Source organism: Bos indicus x Bos taurus, chromosome 6 (genome assembly GCF_003369695.1).
Source record: "Bos indicus x Bos taurus breed Angus x Brahman F1 hybrid chromosome 6, Bos_hybrid_MaternalHap_v2.0, whole genome shotgun sequence".
Lineage (NCBI taxonomy): Eukaryota > Metazoa > Chordata > Mammalia > Artiodactyla > Bovidae > Bos > Bos indicus x Bos taurus.
The window spans coordinates 85,474,917-85,496,675 of record NC_040081.1 but is presented as its reverse complement, the minus strand read 5'-3'; the positions used below and the strand labels follow the sequence as shown (position 1 = coordinate 85,496,675).

Genomic DNA, 21,759 nt, shown 5'->3' with positions numbered 1-21,759 from the left:
GCATTTCTCTGATAATGAGTGATGTTGAGCATCTTTTCATGTGTTTGTTAGCCATCTGTATGTCTTCTTTGGAGAAATGTCTATTTAGTTCTTTGGCCTATTTTTTGATTGGGTCATTTATTTTTCTGGAATTGAGCTGTAGGAGTTGCTTGTATATTTTTGAGATTAGTTGTTTGTCAGTTGCTTCATTTGCTATTATTTTCTCCCATTCTGAAGGCTGTCTTTTCACCTTACTTATAGTTTCTTTTGTTGTGCAGAAGCTTTTAATTTTAATTAGATCCCATTTGTTTATTTTTGCTTTTATTTCCAATATTCTGGGAGGTGGGTCATAGAGGATCCTGCTATGATATATGTCGGAGAGTGTTTTGCCTATGTTCTCCTCTAAGAGTTTTATAGTTTCTGGTCTTATGTTTAGATCTTTAATCCATTTTGAGTTTATTATTGTGTATGGTGTTAGAAAGTGTTCTAGTTTCATTATTTTACAAGTGGTTGACCAGTTTTCCCAGCACCACTTGTTAAAGAGATTGTCTTTTCTCCATTGTATATTCTTGCCTCCTTTGTCAAAGATAAGGTGTCCATAGGTCCATGGGTTTATCTCTGGGCTTTCTATTTTGTTCCATTGATCTATATTTCTGTCTTTGTGCCAGTACCATACTGTCTTGATGACTGTGGCTTTGTAGTAGAGCCTGAAGTCAGGCAGGTTGATTCCTCCAGTTCCATTCTTTCTCAAGATTTCTTTGGCTATTCGAGGTTTTTTGTATTTCCATAAAAATTGTGAAATTATTTGTTCTGGCTCTGTGAAAAATACCATTGGTAGCTTGATAGGGATTGCATGTTCATAGGTGATATTGGCCTGTAGTTTTCTTTTTTTGTGGCAACTTTGTCAGGTTTTGGTATTAGGGTGATGGTGGCCTCATAGAATGAGTTTGGAAGTTTACCTTCCTCTGCAATTTTCTGAAAGAGTTTGAGTAGGATAGGTGTCAGCTCTTCTCTAAATTTTTAGTAGCATTCAGCTGTGAAGCCGTCTGGACCTGGGCTTTTATTTGCTGGAAGATTTCTGATTACAGTTTCAATTTCCGTGCTTGTGATGGGTCTGTTAAGATTTTCTATTTCTTCCTCGTTCAGTTTTGGAAAGTTGTACTTTTCTAAGAATTTGTCCATTTCTTCCACGTTGTCCATTTTATTGGCATATAATTGCTGATAGTAGTCTCTTATGATCCTTTGTATTTGTGTGTTGTCTGTTGTGATCTCTCCATTTTCATTTCTAATTTTATTGATTTGATTTTTCTCCCTTTGTTTCTTGATGAGTCTGGCTAATGGTTTGTCAATTTTATTTATCTTTTCAAAGAACTAGCTTTTGGCTTTGTTGATTTTTGCTATGGTCTCATTTATTTCTTTTGCATTTATTTCTGCCCTAATTTTTAATATTTCTTTCCTTCTACTAACCCTGGGGTTCTTAATTTCTTCCTTTTCTAGTTGCTTTAGGTGTAGAGTTAGGTTATTTATTTGACTTTTTTCTTGTTTCTTGAGGTATGCCTGTATTGCTATGAACTTTCCCCTTAGCACTGCTTTTACAGTGTCCCATAGGTTTTGGGTTGTTGTGTTTTCATTTTCATTCATTTCTATGCATATTTTGATTTAGTTTTTGATTTCTTCTGTGATTTGTTGGTTATTCAGCAGCGTCTTGTTCAGCCTCCATATGTTGGAATTTTTAATATTTTTTTCTCCTTTAACTGAGATCTAATCTTACTGCATTGTGGTCAGAAAAGATGCTTGGAATGATTTCAATTGTTTTGAATTTACCAAGGCTAGATTTATGGCCCAGGATGTGATCTATCCTGGAGAAGGTTCCATGTGTGCTTGAGAAAAAGGTGAAATTCATTGTTTTGGGGTGAAATGTTCTATAGATATCAATTAGGTCTAACTGGTCTATTGTATCATTTAAAGTTTGTGTTTCTTTGTTCATTTTCTGTTTAGTTGATCTATCCATAGGTGTGTGTTATTGTTAATTTCCCCTTTCATACTTGTTAGCATTTGTCTTACATATTGCGTTGCTCCCGTGTTGGGTGCATATATATTTATAATTGTTATATCTTCTTCTTGGATTGATCCTTTGATCATTACGTAGTGTCCTTCTTTGTCTCTTTTTACAGCCTTTGTCTTAAAGTCTATTTTATCTGATATGAGTATTGCTACTCCTGCTTTCTTTTGATCTCTGTTTGCATGGAATATCTTTTTCCAGCCCTTCTCTTTCAGTCTGTATGTGTCCCCTGTTTTGAGGTGGGTCTCTTGTAGACAACAAATATAGGGGTCTTGTTTTTGTATCTATTCAGCCAGTCTTTGTCTTTTGGTTGGGGCATTCAACCCATTTATATTTAAGGTAATTACTGATAAGTATGATCCCGTTGCCACTTACTTTATTGTATTGGGTTCGAATTTATACACCGTTTTTGTGTTTCCTGTCTAGAGAATATCCTTTAGCATTTTTTGGAGAGCTGGTTTGGTGGTGCTGAGTTCTCTCAGCTTTTGCTTGTCTGAGAAGCTTTTGATTTCTCCTTCATATTTGAATGAGATCCTTGCTGGGTACAGTAATCTGGGCTGTAGGTTATTTTGTTTCATCACTTTAAGTATGTCTTGCCATTCCCTCCTGGCTTGAAGAGTTTCTATTGAAAGATCAGCTGTTATCCTTATGGGAAACCCCTTGTGTGTTTGTTGTTTTTCCCTTGCTGCTTTTAATATTTGTTCTTTGTGTTTGATCTTTGTTAATTTGATTAATATGTGTCTTGGGGTGTTTCGCCTTGGGTTTATCCTGTTTGGGACTCTCTGGGTTTCTTGGACTTGGGTGATTATTTCCTTCCCCATTTTAGGGAAGTTTTCAACTATTATCTCCTCAAGTATTTTCTCATGGTCTTTCTTTTTGTCTTCTTCTGGGACTCCTATGAATCAAATGTTGTGGCATTTAATATTGTCCTGGAGGTCTCTGAGATTGTCCTCATTTCTTTTAATTCATTTTTCTTTTTTCCTCTCTGATTCATTTATTTCTACCATTCTATCTTCTATTTCACTAATCCTATCTTCTGCCTCCATTATTCTACTATTTGTTGCCTCCAGAGTATTTTTGATCTCATTTATTGCATTATTTATTATATATTGACTCTTTTTTATTTCTTCTAGGTCCTTGTTAAACCTTTCTTACATTTTCTCAATCCTTGCCTCCAGGCTATTTATCTGTGATTCCATTTTTATTTCAAGATTTTGGATCATTTTCACTATCATTATTCGGAATTCTTTATCAGGTAGATTCCCTATCTCTTCCTCTTTTGTTTGGTTTGGTGGGCATTTATCCTGTTCCTTTACCTGCTGGGTACTCCTCTGTTTCTTCATCTTGTTTATATTGCTGAGTTTGGGGTGGCCTTTCTGTATTCTGGCAGTTTGTGGAGTTCTCTTTATTATGGACTTTCCTCACTGTGGGTGGGGTTGTATCAGTAGCTTGTCAAGGTTTCTTGGTTAGGGAAGCTTGTGTCAGTGTTCTGGTGGGTGGAGCTGGATTTCTTCTCTCTGGAGTGCAATGAAGTGTCTGGTAATGAGTTATGAGATGCCAATGGATTTGGAGTAACTTTGGGCAGCCTGTATATTGAAGCTCAGGGCTGTGTTCCTGTGTTGCTGGAGAATTTGCGTGCTATGTCTTGCTCTGGAACTTGTTGGCCCTTGGGTGGTGCTTGGTTTCAGTGTAGGTATGGAGGCATTTGATGAGCTCCTATCACTTAATGTTCCCTGGAGTCAGGTGTTCTATGATGTTCTCAGGATTTGGACTTAAGCCTCCTGCTTCTGGTTTTCAGTCTTATTTTTACAGTAGTCTCAAGACTTCTCCTTCTATACAGTACCGTTGATAAAACATCTAGGTTAAAGATGAAAAGTTTCTCCACAGTGAGGGACACCCAGAGAGGTTCACAGAGTTACATGGAGAAGAGAAGAGGGAGGAGGGAGTTAGAGGTGACCCGAATGAGATGAGGTGGAATCAAAAGAGGATAGAGCAAGCTAGCCAGTAATCACTTCCTTATGTGTGCTCCATAGTCTGGCCACTCAGAGATGTTCATGGAATTATACAGAGAAGAGAAGAGGGAGGAAGGAGACAGAGGTGGCCAGGAGGATAAAAGGAGGGAATGAAAAGGAGAGAGACAGATCCAGCCAGGTCCCTAAGTGTCCTCCACCCGTCTGGAATACACAGAGATTCAGAGAGTTGGGTAGAGAAGAGAAGAGGGAGGGAGGAGACAGAGGCGACCTAGTGGAAAGAAAGGAGAGTCCAAAGGGGGAGAGAGCAGTCAAGCCAGTAATCTCACTCCCAAATAAAAATAGATACTGAAGAGTGGGTTTTTAAAGGTACAAAATTGATAACAAATACCAAAAAGCAAAGATTAAAATTCTAGAGTAGAGGTTGGATTTTCAAAAATACAATATTAAAGAAAAGAAGAAGAAAAAAAAACAAAAGTCACAAAAGTTATTTAAAAAATATATATATGAAGTTTGCTTTAAAAAATAGTCTTTTTTTTTGAAAAGTAATAGTAGGTTATAAAAATGAAAATTAAAGGAGTAATAGAGGACTTAAAAATTAAAAATTAAAGAAAAAAGAAAAGAAAAAAAGAATGAAAAAAAAGAAAAGAATGATAGTAAAAATAGTAAAAATATATCTAGGACTTTCTCTGGTGTTGTTGTGGGCAGTGTGGGATCAATTCATTTTCTGATCGTTTCTTGGTCTGGCTTATATTTCTCAAGATCTATAGGCCCCTTCCCATGTAGTTGGTACTAACTACAGGGTTTTAATCTATTGCACCTGTCACTTCCAAGGCAGTTTCCTCGGTTTTAGCTTCTGTTTGTTGGTCTCTTCAGTGTCTGATTTCCGCCCTGACACAAAGGGGCGGTGGTGGACACTTTTTTAGGCTCACTTGTTCAGTTGCGCTGTGGGGAGGGAGGGACGCTGCAAACAAATAACACTGGTGTGTGCTCGCAGTGTCTCAGCCACACTGGGCCTGCCCACGCTCACGGTGCATGCACCCTCCCTGCCCACACTGCTCAGGCTCTAGGTTGCTCCGCCGGGAACCCTCCAAGGCCGGCCCTGGGCTGCATGCACCTCTAAGCCGCTCAGGTTCAGGCACTCAGGTAGTCCTCAGAGGCGCAGACTCCGTTGGGCCTGCGTTTTGTGCCCTTCCCAGCTCCGAGCAGCTCAGGTGATGAGGTGTTTGGGGAGCACAGTCACTGCGACTTATGGCCTCTCCTGTCCCTGCCGCTCGGTTTTCTGGGTGTACAACTGGTGCACCTTCTCAGGCGGATGACTGTCCAGAACCCCAAGAAGTCTTAGTAAGCAAAGAAGCCTGCTTGCAGTTTGGTAGATAATGTCTCTCTGGGGCTGTGATTGCCCTCTTCTGGCTCTGGCTGCCTGTCACCGGAGGGGGGTGGTCTGCAGCCGGCTAGTTCTGTTCTGCTCTTTGTTCTGTGCGCGGGCCTGGTGGTGTCTTAGGGCTTTTCGCGTGGTAGCTATCCCACAGTCTGGTTTGCTAGCCCAAAGTAGCTTGCTCTGATTACTCTCGGGGGCATTCAGGCCTGATCCTTACTCTAAGCAATACAACCCACGCCTCCCTGCCCAGCCCCTGCTTGCTAGTGGCTGGTGCAGGCGTCTGCGCTGCTTCTCCACAGGGGGAGTTAACCGTTGGGCTCGTAATCTGTGGGTTTTAATTATTTACTTATTTTTCCTCCTATTATGTTGCCCTCTGTGCTTCTAAGGCTCAGCACAGACTCGGCAGTAAGAGTGTTTCCTGGTGTTTGGAAATCTCTCTTTTTAATGCTCCCTTCCTGGGACAGAGCTCTGTCCTTACCTCTTTTGTCTCTTTTTTTGGTCTTTTATATTTTTCCTACCTCCTTTAGAAGACAGTGGGCTGCTTTTCTGGGTGCCTGGTGTCCTCTGCTGGCATTCAGAAGTAGTTTTGTGGATTTTACTCAGCGTTTAAATGTTCTTTTGATGAATTTGTGGGGGAGAAAGTGGTCTCCCCATCCTATTCCTCCGCCGTTTTAGGACCACCTCCCATTTGTATTTTTAAAATTTTTTTATTTTTTAATTGAAGGGTAATTGCTTTATGGAATTTTGTTGTTTTCTTCAAACATTTGTATCATTGTTTAAAAAGATTCCACATGTAAGTGATATCATCTATTTGTCTTTCTGTCTGACTTCACTTAATATGATAATTTCTAGGTCTGTCCATGTTGTTGCAAATGGCATTATTTTATTCTTTTTATGGCTGAGTAGTATTCTATTGTTTATACATACCACATCTTTTTTATCTGTTTATGGACATTTGAATTGCTTCCACGTATTGCTATTGTAAATAGTGCTGCAGTGAATATTAGGTGCACGCATCTTTTAGGATTATGGTCTTCTCCGGATATATGCCCAGGAATAGGATTGCCAGATGATATGGTAGTTCTAGTTTTAGTTTTTTAAGCAACCTCCATACTGTTCTCCATAGTGGCTGTACCAATTTACATTCCCATCAACAATGTAGGAGGTTTCCCTTTTCTCCACATCCTTTCTAGCACTTTATTATTTGTAGACTTTTTGAAGATGGCAGTTCTGACTGGTGTGAGGTGATACCTCATTGTAATTTTGATTTGCATTTCTCTAATGATTAGCAATGTTGAGAATCTTTTCATGTGCTTTTTGACCATCTGTATGTCTTTGGAGAAATGTCTACTTAGATCTTCTACCTGTTTTTTGATTGGGTAGCTTGTTTTTTTGATACTTAGCTGTATGAGCTGTTTGTGTATTTTGGAGATTAATCCCTTTTTGGTTGCTTTGTTTGCAAATATTTTCTCTCTTTTTGTGGAATGTCTTTTATTTTTTTATGAGTTCTTTTACTTTGTAAAACTTTTAATTTAATTAGGTTCCATTTGTTTATTTTTGTTTTTATTTTCATTACTCTAGGAGGTGGATGGGAGAAGGAAATGGCAACCCATTCCAGTGCTCTTGCCTGGAGAATCCCAGGGACAGGGGAGCCTCGTGGGCTGCTGTCTCTGGGGTTGCACAGAGTCCGACATGACTGAAGTGACTTAGCAGCAGCAGCAGCAGCAGCAGGAGGTGGATAAAAAAAGATATTCTGCAATTTATATCAAAGAGTGTTCTATGTTTTCTCTGAAAGTTTTATAGTATCTGGTTTTACACTTAGGCCTTTTTAAAAAAATATTTATTTTTATTTACTTATTTATTTTGGCTGCATTGGGTCTTCGTTGCTGTGTGTGGGCTACTCTCTAGCTGCGGTGCTTGGGCTTCTCATTGCTGTGGCTTCTCTTGTTGGGGAGCACAGGCTCTAGGGAGCACGGGTTTCCATATATGCAGCATGTGGGCTCAGTAGCTGTGGCTCCCAGGCTCTATAGCACAGGCTCAGTAGTTGTGGCGCATAGGCTCAGTTGCCCTGCGGTATGTGGAATCTTCCCAGACCAGGGATTGAACCTGTGACCTCTGCATTGGCAGGCGGACTCTGAACCTCTGGATCACCAGGGAAGCCCTACACTTAGGTCTTTAATTCATTTTGAGTTTATATTTGTATATGGTGTTAGAGAATGTTCTAATTTCATTCTTCTACATGTAGCTGTCCAGTTTCTCCAGTACTGCTTGTTGAAGAGATGTTTGTTCATTGTATATTCCTGCCTCCTTTGTTTTAGATTAATTGGCCATAAGTGTATGGGTTATTTCTGGCCTTTCTATCCATTCTATTGATCTATGTATCTGTTTTTGTTCCAGTGTCATCTGTTTTTATTACTGTAGCTTTGTAGTATCATCTGAAGTCAGGAAGCATGATTCCTCCAGCTCTTTAGCAGATATTTTATCAGTGTCATTCCTCAATATCAGACATAACAAATTAAACATTAAATGCCATAATCACTAGCTCTGTATTATAAGCAACTTGAGGACAGACAATATGACTTATAATTCTTGGCTTCCACTGCCTATTTTAGATGCACGTGTAATTTTCTTTGCTTTGCAATTAATTTGCTTATTGAAAATTAAATTTGTGGCTCTTCTGGGAAAGAGTGAGTCATAAGGTGATTTTAAGAAGATTAGAACTTGTTCTTACATGGCTTGGTGTCCACTCCCATGACTGCTGCGTTTCCTGCTTCCAAAGACAGTCTAGACAAGAATATCATCTAAGTGTCTGAGGTAATGCAGTTTCTGAAATGGTCAGACTTGTTTTCACTCCCACAGAGAAGACAAAGAGTCAGTTTAAAAGTATATTTTTAATATACATATCTTCTGGGTCCAAGGTGGCATAATATTATATTTGAAAGACACATTTATGCATTTCATTAGTATTTTTTTCAGAAGTCAGTATTCTCCAGGAAGTGTATATTTTCTGAAATTTCAAGAAAAATGTTAAAATAAGCTAAGAATTAATTTCTTCTGATACTGTCCAGTATGTCTTAATCTATTCAATAATATGACCAATGAAAAAGATTCTCATGTGTCAACACATTTGAGATGGTTCAGTTGAAAAAAATTGAGACAGCTTACTGAATTCCTGGAAGAAAAAAAACCTCTTTTTAAATGTAGGTATAAGCATGTTACATTTAAATGTTTTTACTTGAGATGAAAATTTCTTGGGGTGAGAGTATCAGTAACAAATCATTCTTTTGTCTCTTTGGATATTTGGAACATTTGGGTCTATACATCCTCACAGATTAAATGATTATCTGTTTGTTAATGCTAGGAGAGCTTATTTCTTACAATATTTCTTAAGTTTCATCTGAAGGGAAAGGCACGTGAGTTCATCTATTGTGCTAACTCTAGTCTATTACTAAGAGCAGCTTGCCACCTTACGTTAGGAAGGTCCTGGGTCTCATCCGTGATGAGTGAGTGGGAAAGAGTATCTTGATTGATTAACTGTGTCCTGTGTGTGTTTGAGGGGGTGTATGGGGGATGGGAAAGGGAGTGCACCATCTAGTTTCAAATATTTTCAGCCCTGACCCAACATGGAAAGTATATTATGTCAGCAATTAAATGTTTTCTTTTGGGGTATATTCAATAGGAAGCCCAAGAATAATGGAGTTGGTAGTCTATCCCTTCTCCAGTGTATCTTCCCGACCCAGGAATCAAACCGGGGTCTCCTGCATTGCAGGTGGATTCTTTATCAACTGAGCTATCAGGGAAGCCCCAGTATGGATAGTAATCCTGGAAAAATATTCCCTTATTGCTGGAATCAAACGTGAGTGAATAAAGGGGCTCCCTGATATTATTAGGATCTGTATTTGTCAAGGCAAGACAAAGAACCCTTCTCTCTCACTCCACAGATGATGTTCATGGCCCTGGGGTGTCCTCCTGGCTTGGAGAACCTACCTTTGGGTGATCCTGTGGGGGTTTCCTCCGTGGTTGGCCTGCCCCTCTGGATGCCAGCAGGTGTGGTTGATGCAAAGTCATCATCTGTGCCACTAGGGGTTGAGAAGGGGTCCTCTGGGGTTCCCTGGGCGGCAGGATTTGCTCCTGCTTGTCCTGCAGGAAGGATTCCATTCTGGGCATCTGGATTAGCCTGACTGGTGGGCAGGATGGCTCCAGGGAACAAGGGATGGAAGATAAGGCCTGTTAAGATTTGAGAGGTCCCTTGCTGGAATGAGAGAAGGAAATAGAAGACAAAGTCAAAAGAACACATTTTAAGGCTGGTCAACTAGCCTTTTCTTCTTTGAGAGCAGCAAGTTTGAGTAGGATGCACAGATGAAGAGGGTAGAGTCAGCAAAAACGGTAAAGATTGGGCATTCCTTAGAGAAAATGGCCCCCTAGCCTGAGCCAAGTCTGATGCTGGTTTCATTACTAAGGATCCTTGCTATGCTCCATTTTTCCCAGAAAGGGAAAGCAAGAATCAAGTCAGTCACAGGAAAAGGAACAATGCATCACTTATTCACATAAATTGTATCTGGAAGTAGAACTAAGACAGAAACTCCATACAATTGCAGCAGGCTATATTTCTCTTATTGACCTAAACCACAGTCTCTCCTTTGCCCAGACTTTTCAAAAAGTAATTTAAGAGATTAAAAATCAATGGAAAAATGAAGTCAAGTAGATTAATCAATTCTTATCTCATGACTTTTATGCTTTCTTTTGATATATTTTTTTCAAGGGCATTGGAATATTCAGTCAAGAACATTTCTTTTGGCAATTCAGCCACTGGTGTATTCTTTGAGGTTACTCAATGGATCTCCTTTCTGGTGGACTGTCAGTGATTTGCACATTGGTATTGAATGTTGTTGGTACTTAGACCTGTTGTTCTTCCCCTGGGAAAAAATTACCGTGAAAAGTTCTTCCTAAGATGAAATACCTGGAAATCAGCTGGTTTTGGAGAGGGCTCAGGCAGAAACCAGTTCTCTGGGACCTCCCAGTTCTGATAGCATTTTCATAGAATAAAAAGGGCTAAGAACTTATAATTAAGATACAGGTCTGTTTCTTTGAGCATGGTTCTCAATTGTTAGTATACATAAATACCACCTGGAAGGCAGATATATGCATTTTTAACCAGCACTCCAAATTGTCGTGGTTTGATGGTCCAGGACTGATGTTTGGAAAACACTGTCTTAGATTTATGAGGTACTGAAACCAGAATTAGGCTTATGCTGGATGAGAGACAGGAGTAAAGTACAGAAGTTTTCAAACTGGGGGTGGTGACATCCATGCACTTGAAATAAAGAAGATGGTACATCATTAAAAAACAAGGCAAAAATAATAGACTATAAATTACCAGTGCACTCTCTATAATAAGGGTAAATATTGTTTCATAAAATGTGTATATTTTAGCAACATGAAAAATATAACTGTTACTGTGCATTTCACTAAAAAACCTTGAAAACCTCTGGAATAGTGGATAGAAAAATGGTTTTTAATCTAGATCTACTGTTTTATTGACCTTGGCACCTATGTTGCTTAAGTTTTTCTAGCCTCTGTGTCTTTTTCTGTTAACTTGTGTTAAAAATCTCTAATTTGTAATCTGGTGAGTATTAAAGTCAATATATGTAAAAAGAAAAATCCACCAAGGTGCTTGTTTTATAGGATCAGGTCCGTAACTGGTAGAAATGGGTGTTCATGTATCAGTGTTGGCAAAACAGCCCCATTATTTGATTTTAAATAAAATTTAAAAATATGCATTGACTTTCTGGATAGACCTGAATCTGACATCAATATGTGGAAAACAAAAGCTAAGTCAAATCAGTGGAGAAGTAGCTGGAGAAGGATGATGGAATCCCTAGCTGGAGAAAAGATAACCTAATGAGAAGACCTATAAAAGGGTTCAGTGTATGACAGCATGTACCAGGTTTAGGGGCTGAGGTCAAAAGTTATATGAGGATAGGAAACAGCATTGTGGTAGTAGTGAAAAGAACTTGAAATACTAGGAATTAATTTTTTTTGTTTACCAGTTCCTCTGAGCTTAGGATAGTACCCTAAAAGGAAAATAATAACACATATTACTAGATAGATTTTAATATATTTGAGGCAATATATATATATATATCATAATTTAAAAGCTTAAAATGGTTTTAAAGAGATATATATATTTTAATTTTCAGCAATAATTTAAACTGACTTTGAGACTTTTATTACAAAACTCAAGTCAGCACATGGTATTGGACTGCTAACATTTTTTATCTGAGTGATGGGAGGTTTTATGCATTTCAAAAATTACCTATTTTCTATTATTAGATAATATATACACATTAGAGGAAACTTGGAAAATGCAGACAGCCATAAAGAAAAAAAAATAATCCCATCATGCAGAGTTGATATATTTTCTTCCAGATGTTTTTCAAACATTTCTTTTTTACATATTATAGAAGTCACATCATTTACACAATTTGTGTCTTACCTTTTCTTTTAATACTACACAGCAATTCTTTAACCATGTTGCCAACAAATTTTAGCAAATGTACTTTTGAATGGTCACAAGTATTTGCTTTTATGCTGTACAGTTTACATAATAATTTTCCTTCTGTTTAAATTTAAGTTGCATCTAATATACTTCTCTGGGGGCTTCCCAAATGTGCAATGGTAAAAAGTCTGCCTGCCAAAGCAGGAGACCCAAGAGTCGTGGGTTCTTTCCCTGGGTCAGGAAGATCACCTGGAGTAAGAAATGGCAACCACTCCAGTATTCTTGCCTAGAAAATTCCATGGATAGAGGAGCCTGGCAGGCTACAATCCATGGGGTTGTGAAGAGTTGGAAGCGACTAAGTGACGGAGCACACACACAGTATTCGTCTTTACTATAAAAATATTTTGATGAATATATTTATAAATAAACCTTTGCTGTATTTCAGATTATTTCCTTGGGATGTGTTCCCTGATGTGGAATTAAGAGTTAGTGTGAATTTTACATTTGATTCTGCTTTTAGAAGTAAAAACTCAAGAGGGAGGGGAAGTATGTAAACTTATAGCTGATTCACGCTGTTGTACAGCAGAAACCAACATAGCATTGTAAAGCAATTATCTTCCAATTAAAAAAAGGAAGAAGCAAAACCTGCCATCTGATGCTCATATTTGATCTTGGCTCTTGGTAATTGTATCAGTGATCTCAAGAATTACCTTTCACAAAGGAAAAATAGAGAGAGAGGAAAGTTTATCATTTTTAGGGAAAAGACATATAGTTAATAAATAAATTTGAGATTAAAAAATCCCCCACACCATCAATTTTTAGATCAGTTAATTAATTAATTCATTCTTTTTTTTTTTTGCTTGACAGTGTGGTTTAAAGGATTGACTGGTTGCTTCATCTGTGACATTTACTGTGTGATATAACTGAACAACTAACTGTGAGTGTCGCTAGTTAGTAACTAGCTAGTTAGTAACATCTTCACGTAGGAAATAAAAACTTTGACTATAGAAGATTATTAGAAGCTTAGATGAAATAGCACATAATCAATAAAAAGTGTTTAGGACAGTGCCTGGCACACAGTAAGTGCCCAGTAAATGTTCTTGTTATTATCCTATTTGTAGTGTTCATACAGTGAAAGTAAATAGGAAGCTTGGCAACTATCTGGTGAATTGATACAGAATTAAATATTTCACACTAAGATGATATAAAATAAAATCATATTATAAAATAATCTTACCTGGGCTCCAAAGTGTGCTACAATAACTGGTAACATCTGGAAAAAAAAGAGAAAAATTTAGTAAAAATATACTAAAAGTTAAATTCTGGCAGATGAAGTAAATATTGAAACTTTCAAAATAAGTACACAATATTTATTAAATAGATATTCCATTTAATGTATCATCTAAAATCATAGATATTGACTCATGAGAAAGATGGCAATTGGAACTGATTCAGTTTGTGAAAAGAAGATTAGGCCCAGAGAGATTTAGAAACCAGCTTAAGGCGGCACATTTAAAAGGCAGAAGTTAGTAAATTGGATGAAAATAATTTTGTTCTCAAGGTATCTGAAAACTTAAAATTATTCCAAGTAATCCTGATGATAAAATGCATGTTTCTTTTACATGGCATCTCAGAAGATACATGAAAACATGTAGTGGATATTTTAAAATAATCAAGATTTGTTAAAGCATATATAGTTAGTCTCATAATGGTTGCCTGGATATTTTGCTATTAAAAGAGGCACAAGCAGGAAATTATGGATGATATTGTTCAACATCCCTGGTCCTAACAGAGTTCTTAGCGCTAAGTGAGAAACACTCTAATGGTCACTGATGACTATGTGAATGGAGTGAATTTGTAGCTGGAAAGCTCTGGGTGAGGTGTTGGTATGCTCTAGCACTCTAAGATCTAACTTTAAGGTTTGTTAGAAAGAATTAGGGTTTTAAGGTTTATTTTTATTTCTATAGAAATCCAGTGTCATAAAACTTATCAAAATGGGACTTTTAATACAACCCAACCTAAAAGATTTGAAAGTCTTATAAAAAGACCTTTATTATTTCTCAAGAAGTTTGTACAGTAATACCCATAATGCCCAAAGATAAAAACTACAAATATTGAGGAAAAAGCCTTACTCTCAGTCAGATCCTTGGCTACTGACCATAAACAAATAGTCTTCAGGGTGGCAATGAAAAAATGGATCAAAGGAAAGGGACAAAGGATTTGGGAGAAAACAAAATGGGAAGTTCTTCTTTAAAGGCAAATTAGAAGGAACAAAAAGATACAAAGAGGAAACCACAGATGTCTAAAAACTATAATGAAAGATAATTAACTAATGTAATACCGATGTAACAGTAAGGAGAGAAGTTGTTAGTTTTTCGTACAGAATTTGTTTGAAATAATAGCTAAATGTATTGAATGATTACCATGTGATAGGTACTGTTCTAAGTGTTTTATGTAGATTTACTCACTTAATCCTTCTAACAGCTCTAGTGATAAAGTTCTAATTAATTCCTATTTTAAATGATGAAGAAAATGAGTCACAGAGGGTTAAGTAACTTAGCCACATAGGGAGTAAGTGGAGAGCCAGGATTTGGCCAGAAGTTGTGTGGTTCTAGAGTTCATTCTTAGCCGCACTGGTCTTGCTTCGCTAATGAGAGCTGTGGACATGTGCCCAGGTTTCCGGCAGGGGATATAAGGTACTCTGCATAGGGAGAGACAGGGTCAGAGCTGCTGCACCTGCACAGGAGAAGGCGTGTCTGAGGACCCTTGGTGGTGGTATCGCCTAGAGACTGTGAAGAAGCCCCGCAGAGCATGAGGACTGAATTATATTATGGGATGAAGGGGCCATGCATGTCAAATGTCTCTACCGAATCTTTAAGACCATCTGCAGTGCCCACTACTGCCCTGGACTCCAGTGGATATACTCTTTGGGGAATATGAAGATGTACCAAGTCTGACTTTGAGGTTAGAACAGGGCAGCAATTGAAACTGAAACTGGGGGCAGTTGGCAGGTGGACTCTACCAAGGTCACGCAGTAAACAACTCTCTCTAGTCTTTTTCAGAGGATCACTCTAATTATTAAGATATAAATAACAGGAAACACTTGGAGTGAAGGCTCTAATATATCTGTAAGAAATAAGTACTGACTGATCTACGAATATATACATCAGTATTAAAAAAGAAACGTAACAGTTACATTACAGAATTTTACAAATATGAGTAAATTAAGCAGTATAGTCCTTTGTGTTGTTATCTTGGACAAAAGAAGATACAGGGAAAAGCATTGGTTGAATACGATGTAGAATTTAAATTGAGCAGCTTAAAGTAATTTTGTCAATTAAACTCAGCTTTGATTATAATTACTAATTAATGCAAGCTTGCTACTGTAAGTCGGGTGTCCATAGTGGTAGGAAGATAGGATATAGTCATGCTTCACTTTTTGGGAATGTATATTAAAAGTCTTACTTTTTTTAATGTCTTTGGACTCACAAATTCTATTCCTAGTCTTAAGGAAAGAATCACCAATATGGTCAAAGACTTAGTTAAAGGATGTTCACTGTGGTATTATTTATGGAAGTAAAAATTTTGGAAAAAACACAAATTTTTGCAATATGGTGGAATACTAAGCAGTCATTGAAAACAATATTATGCTATTCACAATATTATAAGTGAATATTCAAAATATAGGAAAGTCTTTTCAAAATGTATCATGTGAAAAAGTTAGATTATAGAACATTAAATATAGTAAGAACATATTTTCTTTAAAAACTATACTTATATGCACAGGAAAAAGACTGAAAGGTCATGCTCTAGAATGCTGACAGGGTTTAATTCTGACTGGTAGGCTTATGAGTGAATTTTAGTTTTTCCTTTTCTTATCTTTTTTTCTAAATTCTCTGTAATTAACATATAGCGTGTATGTAATAATCAAGAAAGCTTCTACAAAAAATCAGACTATGTGGGAATGATAGGGACTGAGGGTATGTGTTAGGGAGAATAAGTTAACAATAACCAATTAGTCATAAAGGATCACTGTATTTTTCTCCAGAGTCATTAAACTATTTAGAGAAATTCCAAGAAGAAAAGTTTGGGCTTTGCAGTTAAAATGCAAGCATTTCTAAAAGAGGCCGTGTCCTAAGTATGTCATTTAAATCTTTGTGTGAGAAGGTTTTGGGGGGTTTTTTCCTAAAAGCAAATAATTACGGGAGAAGAAAAGGAACTAGAGGATTCTCGGGAACTTGAAAGGAGGCATGGAAAAGGGGCACAAAAAGGAGATTAGATTTTCTGGAAATAAGCTTTGTCCATCCCTTATCTTTTCTTTGGAATGATTCTGGTCACTCAGAAAGTCTTTCATAGAAACAGAGCAAGCTGGAGAAGAATCCTGATACCTCTCAATTCCCAGCTTTATTCTTTACTTCTCAATCTTCCCTAGCTCTTCACGCTTCCTGTTACCTGTTACAAGTGTACTCTTGAGAGGTGATGAGGCAGCATGCTCAGTTTTCTGAGTGTGTTTTCATGGAGTTTCAGCAAGAACCAAATTGCCAAAGATGGTCATAAGTTTAATAGGACCTCCCTCTGCAAAGTGTCTGGGTAAAATTTTCAAGAACCTTGAAAATATTCTTTCCCCTCCTTTAGGCTTTCACCTGAGGGGAAACGCCAGTGTTAAACTGAGTAAGGCTTTGAACTTACTTGTGGTTGCAGCTGCTGCTGTACCTTCAGTCCCCCCAGGGCCAGTGGGAGGGTCTGTGTACCCGATGGCATCCCTGCTGCAGGATTTAGCTGTAGGGCAATGAGGAAGATTGTGTTGTTTCAGTTTGAACATCCAGGATATGAAACTGTATTTACTAGATGTAAAAGGGAGGATTTGCTTTGCAAATCTATAGTAGATGACATTGCATTTGGAATTAAGTATACAAATGAAGTTCAGAGACCTGTTTAGTCTGCTAGTACAAACGTGAAGTCCAGGACTAACTTTTCTCACACTCAGGTTTCCTTTGGCATTTAACCCATTCTCCTGAGGATTACTTAGATGATCTCATACTTGCCTTCCCCTTTTGGTTATGACAGCAATAGTTCTGGGCATTTTCCTGATAGCTTTCTTATGAAGAAAATGAGTTCCTTCATAGATATCCCCATGAAAATTGTGAGGGTCCAAATAAAGTAGCTTGAATATGATCTACTACTACATTTAAATCTGACCACTGGGGAAAAAACCCACTTTAAGCAGGGAAAAAATTTATTAATTATTTTATCCTTAAACTATACAGACATTCTATGAGAAGAATGTAGCTTTTCCCATCCCTTCTCATTTGCTCTTGTTGTTGGGGTGATAATAGCAGTCATAGTGTTTGGATGTCGTATAGGCTGTGAGGAAGATGTGAAAAAGTGAAAGTGTTAGTCACTCAGTTGTGTCTGACTCTTTGTGATCCCATGGACTGTGGCCTGCCAGGCACCTATGTCCATGGGATTCTCCAGACAAGAATACTGCAGTGGGTATCCATTCCCTTCTCCAGAGGATCTTCCTCAGGAATCAAACCTAGGTCTCCTGCATTGCAGGTAGATTCTGTCTGAGCCACCAGGAAAGCCCCGTGAGGAAGATATGCTGGAGGAATGAGAAGGGGAGCTGAGAGAGGAGGTGAGAACTAAAGAAGTAAAGACTTGAGAATTAGATTAATTCCTTTAGAGATAATCTTAAAGATAAGAAAAATTTTAATGTTGTATTGAATAGTATTCATCTCTCTTTGACTTTTTCTGTCACCTCTCTTTCCGTTTATCTACAGTGAAATGTATGTATGTGTACATCTGTGGATACCCACCCCATATATACACTCAACATGAGGTATTATTTTTATTTAAAAATGGACATTAAAATGATATAAAAGGTACTTACCAGTTGCAAGTTTGACCCCAGTGTGAGCATATGTGTCAAAGGAATTAGACTTAAAGAAGAGAAGACCTGCAGGGCATTGAAATTAATATGTGAGACAAAAAGTTGTCTGGTTTTACAATGCCATCAGTGGTTTATATCCTCAAGTAACATATACTTCTATCACAGGTGGATTTACCATGAAGCTAAAGCTTCAGGGCCTCCCACCAGCATTGCCCCTTCCATGGCCCTTGGAGGTACCCAAGCAATGTGTCAAGTTTAAGGTATTTATCAGCTTAAAAATATGTAATTTACTCATTTATTATCTCATTGTGAATTTTTCACTTTAGTAACTAATTTTGCATATCTAGTTTTGTATTCTTTTTTAAGGAAAGTCCTCCTAGCTTCAAGTTCCTTAAGACAGAAGGTTAGCTAGTGACTTGAGTATTGTCTAATGTCCATAGACCAAAATGAAAACTTTATTCTGGTGTTACTGTACCATTTTCACGAAGTCTAGATGTAGGTAAGAAGAGGTCTTTTTGAACAGAGGGAGGATGGGAAGAAGGGGGAGGGTAGCTAGGAGACCATTCATTTTTCAAAAGTATTTAAATATGCTTCAATGACAGATTTTACAGTAACACATCAGTTCATCAACAATAATAGTTAAAACCACTAGGAAATCTGCAACTGTTTTTATGGATTACCTCTTAATCCCTGTAGGTTCTGGCAAGTACCATATTTGCTTAATTCACAGTTCTTCAAAGGCATAGATGACCAAGCTTTTTCAATAGGTGTAGCTATTGCGTTTCAGAATTGACTAGATTTGGTTGCTGAACCAAATTATTACTCAGACAAAAGGAATAGGAATGAATATGTGTTGAAATAATAAGAATGAAATAAGAAATATTAATAAAAAAGGTATGCTTCTTATTTTTATTTCTCCTCAAATAGGGCTTTTCTCTCTCTTGCTCAGTCATGAAACTTTGGGTGAATCTTGACTTTAAATCCGCCAGCCTTAGCATGTTCGCTTTGCTGGTCTCCGTATGTTCAGCATTGTAGGACTCTTACCTGACTTGGCTGCTGTGGGTTTAGCAGTGTTGCCTGATCTGGAACAAGCTTGGTAGGAGGAAGCACCAAAGCAGGGTTGAGCTGCATCTGTGATAACAAATATTTGAAGAAGCAGCATCTACCATTTTTCATGTGTGTTCACAAGTCTTTTTCAGTTGGCCTTGAGTCTGAACTTAAAGAAAGCTAGCAGAATACCAAATGAAGAGACCTTATATACACACACTGGACCTGTCATGACCAGCTCTCCCTCCCCCATATTGACTGGGAACAAGACAAAGAATTATTAAATTATTTGGTAGGATGAAGTTATCCAGTAGGGAGCATTCCTCCAGCTCAGGCTTGAGACACCAGACCTCAGAGTAAAGAAACTTATGTCAGGTGATCTGTAAAAAACTGAAAGAAGACTAAGGTTTAGAAAGAGAATGAACAAGGAGATTTTAAAAATTCTCTTCTCCTGGATGACCTGTTTTAAGACAGAAACAATATAACTTCCAGCTTTACCCATTCCTGACTGAAAGTCATGCCAAGGTTGAATCTTAAAGGAAAACTAAATTTAAACCTCTTACAGAATATTTCACCCCCACCTAGGGGTAGGAGCAAGGAAAAAAAATTTAATGAATATTGTAGAGGTATAATTTCAACTTAAAAATGGTTTGAGGTCTTGTATCCATTTATTTCCAGGAGGTAATAAGTTTACCCAAAATGCAAAAATCTGCCTTTAGCCCCTGTGTGTTTTGAAACAGTTTTAACTCCCTGGAACATTTTGTGCATGACAGGAGAGGCAGCTGTAGAAAGGGAAAGTGCCAGACCAGGAAGGGTGCTGTGGGGAGGGACAGAGGGTGAGTAGGGCCCATGCTACCTCAGAACCTCACTGCCACCTGTTCCCTCTGCCTGGAACGCTCTCTCCCCAGACATTGGCTCACTCCCTCACCTGCTTGAGTTCACCTTCTTTTTGAGGCTTACCCTGACCACTCTCCCAAACATCCAAGTGTCCCAGCTCTAATGTACGCTCATATTCCCAAACTTTTGATCTACTGAAACAATTGCTAGGCTACATTAAGTGTTCACATTTGCAAATCTATTCATTTCATATACCTTTATGATAATTCAACAAATTCATTTACAAGTAATTGAAAAAAAAACCTTGCCCGTGTGTCCCGAGTTTTTATTTGATAAATCCTACTATGATACCTAATAGGCATTTTAATGTTACTTCTCACACTTCCTACACCTCTGATTCTTGCTGCTCTCCCAGTCTGCATGAATCTGTACACTACTCCTTGGTCCACCTTGAATGATAGCTATGCTTCTAGAAAGTTTTGTCTTGAGTTTTCACAAACTATATGGTAATTTAAATTCACAAGAGATACCCAACTTAGAACAAGCTTTTGGCAAATTTATTCAGTGAAGTGCAAAAATCCACATTAAAAAAATTAACTTCCTAATTTACCTTGTTTAAAGATTAAATTTTTACAGGAGACTTCTTTAAAGAATGACCAATGTGTGTTTGGAATGAAATAAGAAGGAGGTTTGTTTTTTATGTTTGTTTCATCCCCTCCATGAAGATCACCCTGTTCATCTCCTTCATAGAACTAATCATGGTTACAATTTATAATTTATCATTAAAAATAGTCCTCATAAACACCATGAAGGATTATGTCTTTTTTTTTTCTCTCACCATTCTATCTTTAACATCTAGCACATTATTTGGTATATAGAGAGTTTTCAATAAATATTTGTTGATTGCATGGATGAGTAAGCAAGTATTAAGTGAGCTTGAAGCCTAATTGAGAATGTTATTTTTGTTCTGCTAATTCATAGTAAATATCCTTAATTTTTTTTCTCATTGTCCACACTGAAGCATCTCAAACAAAAGGAAATTTATGTAGCAATCCAAACCACTCATATTATGTCTATAAAATATTGGAGGATAGTGGAATACACGTTTGAATACTAGGTTCTCTTTTTGTTAAGCCTGTTATATGTGAACTTATTTTGTGATGAAATGTTCTAAGTAAAAAATATTATTTGCCTTCTAATATCCTCTTGTTATTGCACAATTTGGTAGACTTTTTAGAGTTTTTATAATTTAGATGTTTTGTGTTTCCAATTAGAAAACTCAGAAAATGTAGTTTACATCTTTAATCATGAAAAAATAATTAGTTGGCAAGAAAATCTTAACTTCTTTTTGGAAGTAAAATAATTAGCCATTTGAGCAGACATAATCCACCGTGTCCCTTTTTCTCTTAATTTCTGCCCTATTGCTCTGTCAAAAATAATCAAAATTCTACCATGATAAAGTGGATACAATGTAAGTACGTTGGAATATACACTAATACTTCATTAGCTTATCATCTTTCAGCTTGGGAAATAAAAACAGGAAACTAAGGGAATGGGTCACAAACAGAGAAGTTTTGGCAGAGAGGGAGAGAGAGGTCTACCGTTAGAGATGCAGTTAAGGCTGGGTGGTGCATAAAATAAACAGGGTGTACTTACCGGTAATGACAGCGTTGATCCTAGAAGACAAAACAGTAGAATCGCAGCCTTCATGTTCAAATTGCTACCTGAATCAACAAAGCAATGTTATTCTTTCACTCCGTTTTTTTCTTTTTTGAGACAAAGTGGTACGTGAAAAAAATGAGTGGTCTCTTTGAAACGTGGTCAGTTCTGTTACCTTTCTCTTCACTAGGCAAAATGTACAGGTGAGGTGATTTCTCTAGTCTGTATGCTGAAAATTTTTACCCTTAGGTGAGCTATGAGTGTGTAGGAAGAATTTAAATTTGACTCCAGGAGGCTGGCAACTGAGGGGCCAATCAGGACTTAGCTGTCTGTGAAGTCATTTGGTTTCTTTCATTTCCCAACACTTCATTAGGTGCGTTATTAGCTGCAGACATCATATTACCCAATGTCTGCCATTTGAATAGAGGGTATTTT

At 37.5% G+C, this 21,759-nt stretch overlaps 1 protein-coding gene across 1 annotated transcript; it reads right to left on the bottom strand.

The window, feature by feature from the left end:
- Window positions 1-8,307: 8,307 nt before the first annotated feature.
- Window positions 8,308-21,385, bottom strand: AMTN (amelotin). Its single transcript, XM_027545403.1, has 8 exons — window positions 21,322-21,385; window positions 18,826-18,912; window positions 17,782-17,847; window positions 16,581-16,670; window positions 13,129-13,164; window positions 11,440-11,466; window positions 9,380-9,644; window positions 8,308-8,564 (listed from the first exon to the last, which is right to left on the bottom strand). The coding sequence occupies exons 1-8, from the start codon at window positions 21,373-21,375 to the stop codon at window positions 8,554-8,556; spliced, it is 636 nt and encodes a 211-aa protein (XP_027401204.1). The 5' UTR covers window positions 21,376-21,385; the 3' UTR covers window positions 8,308-8,553.
- Window positions 21,386-21,759: the final 374 nt, after the last annotated feature.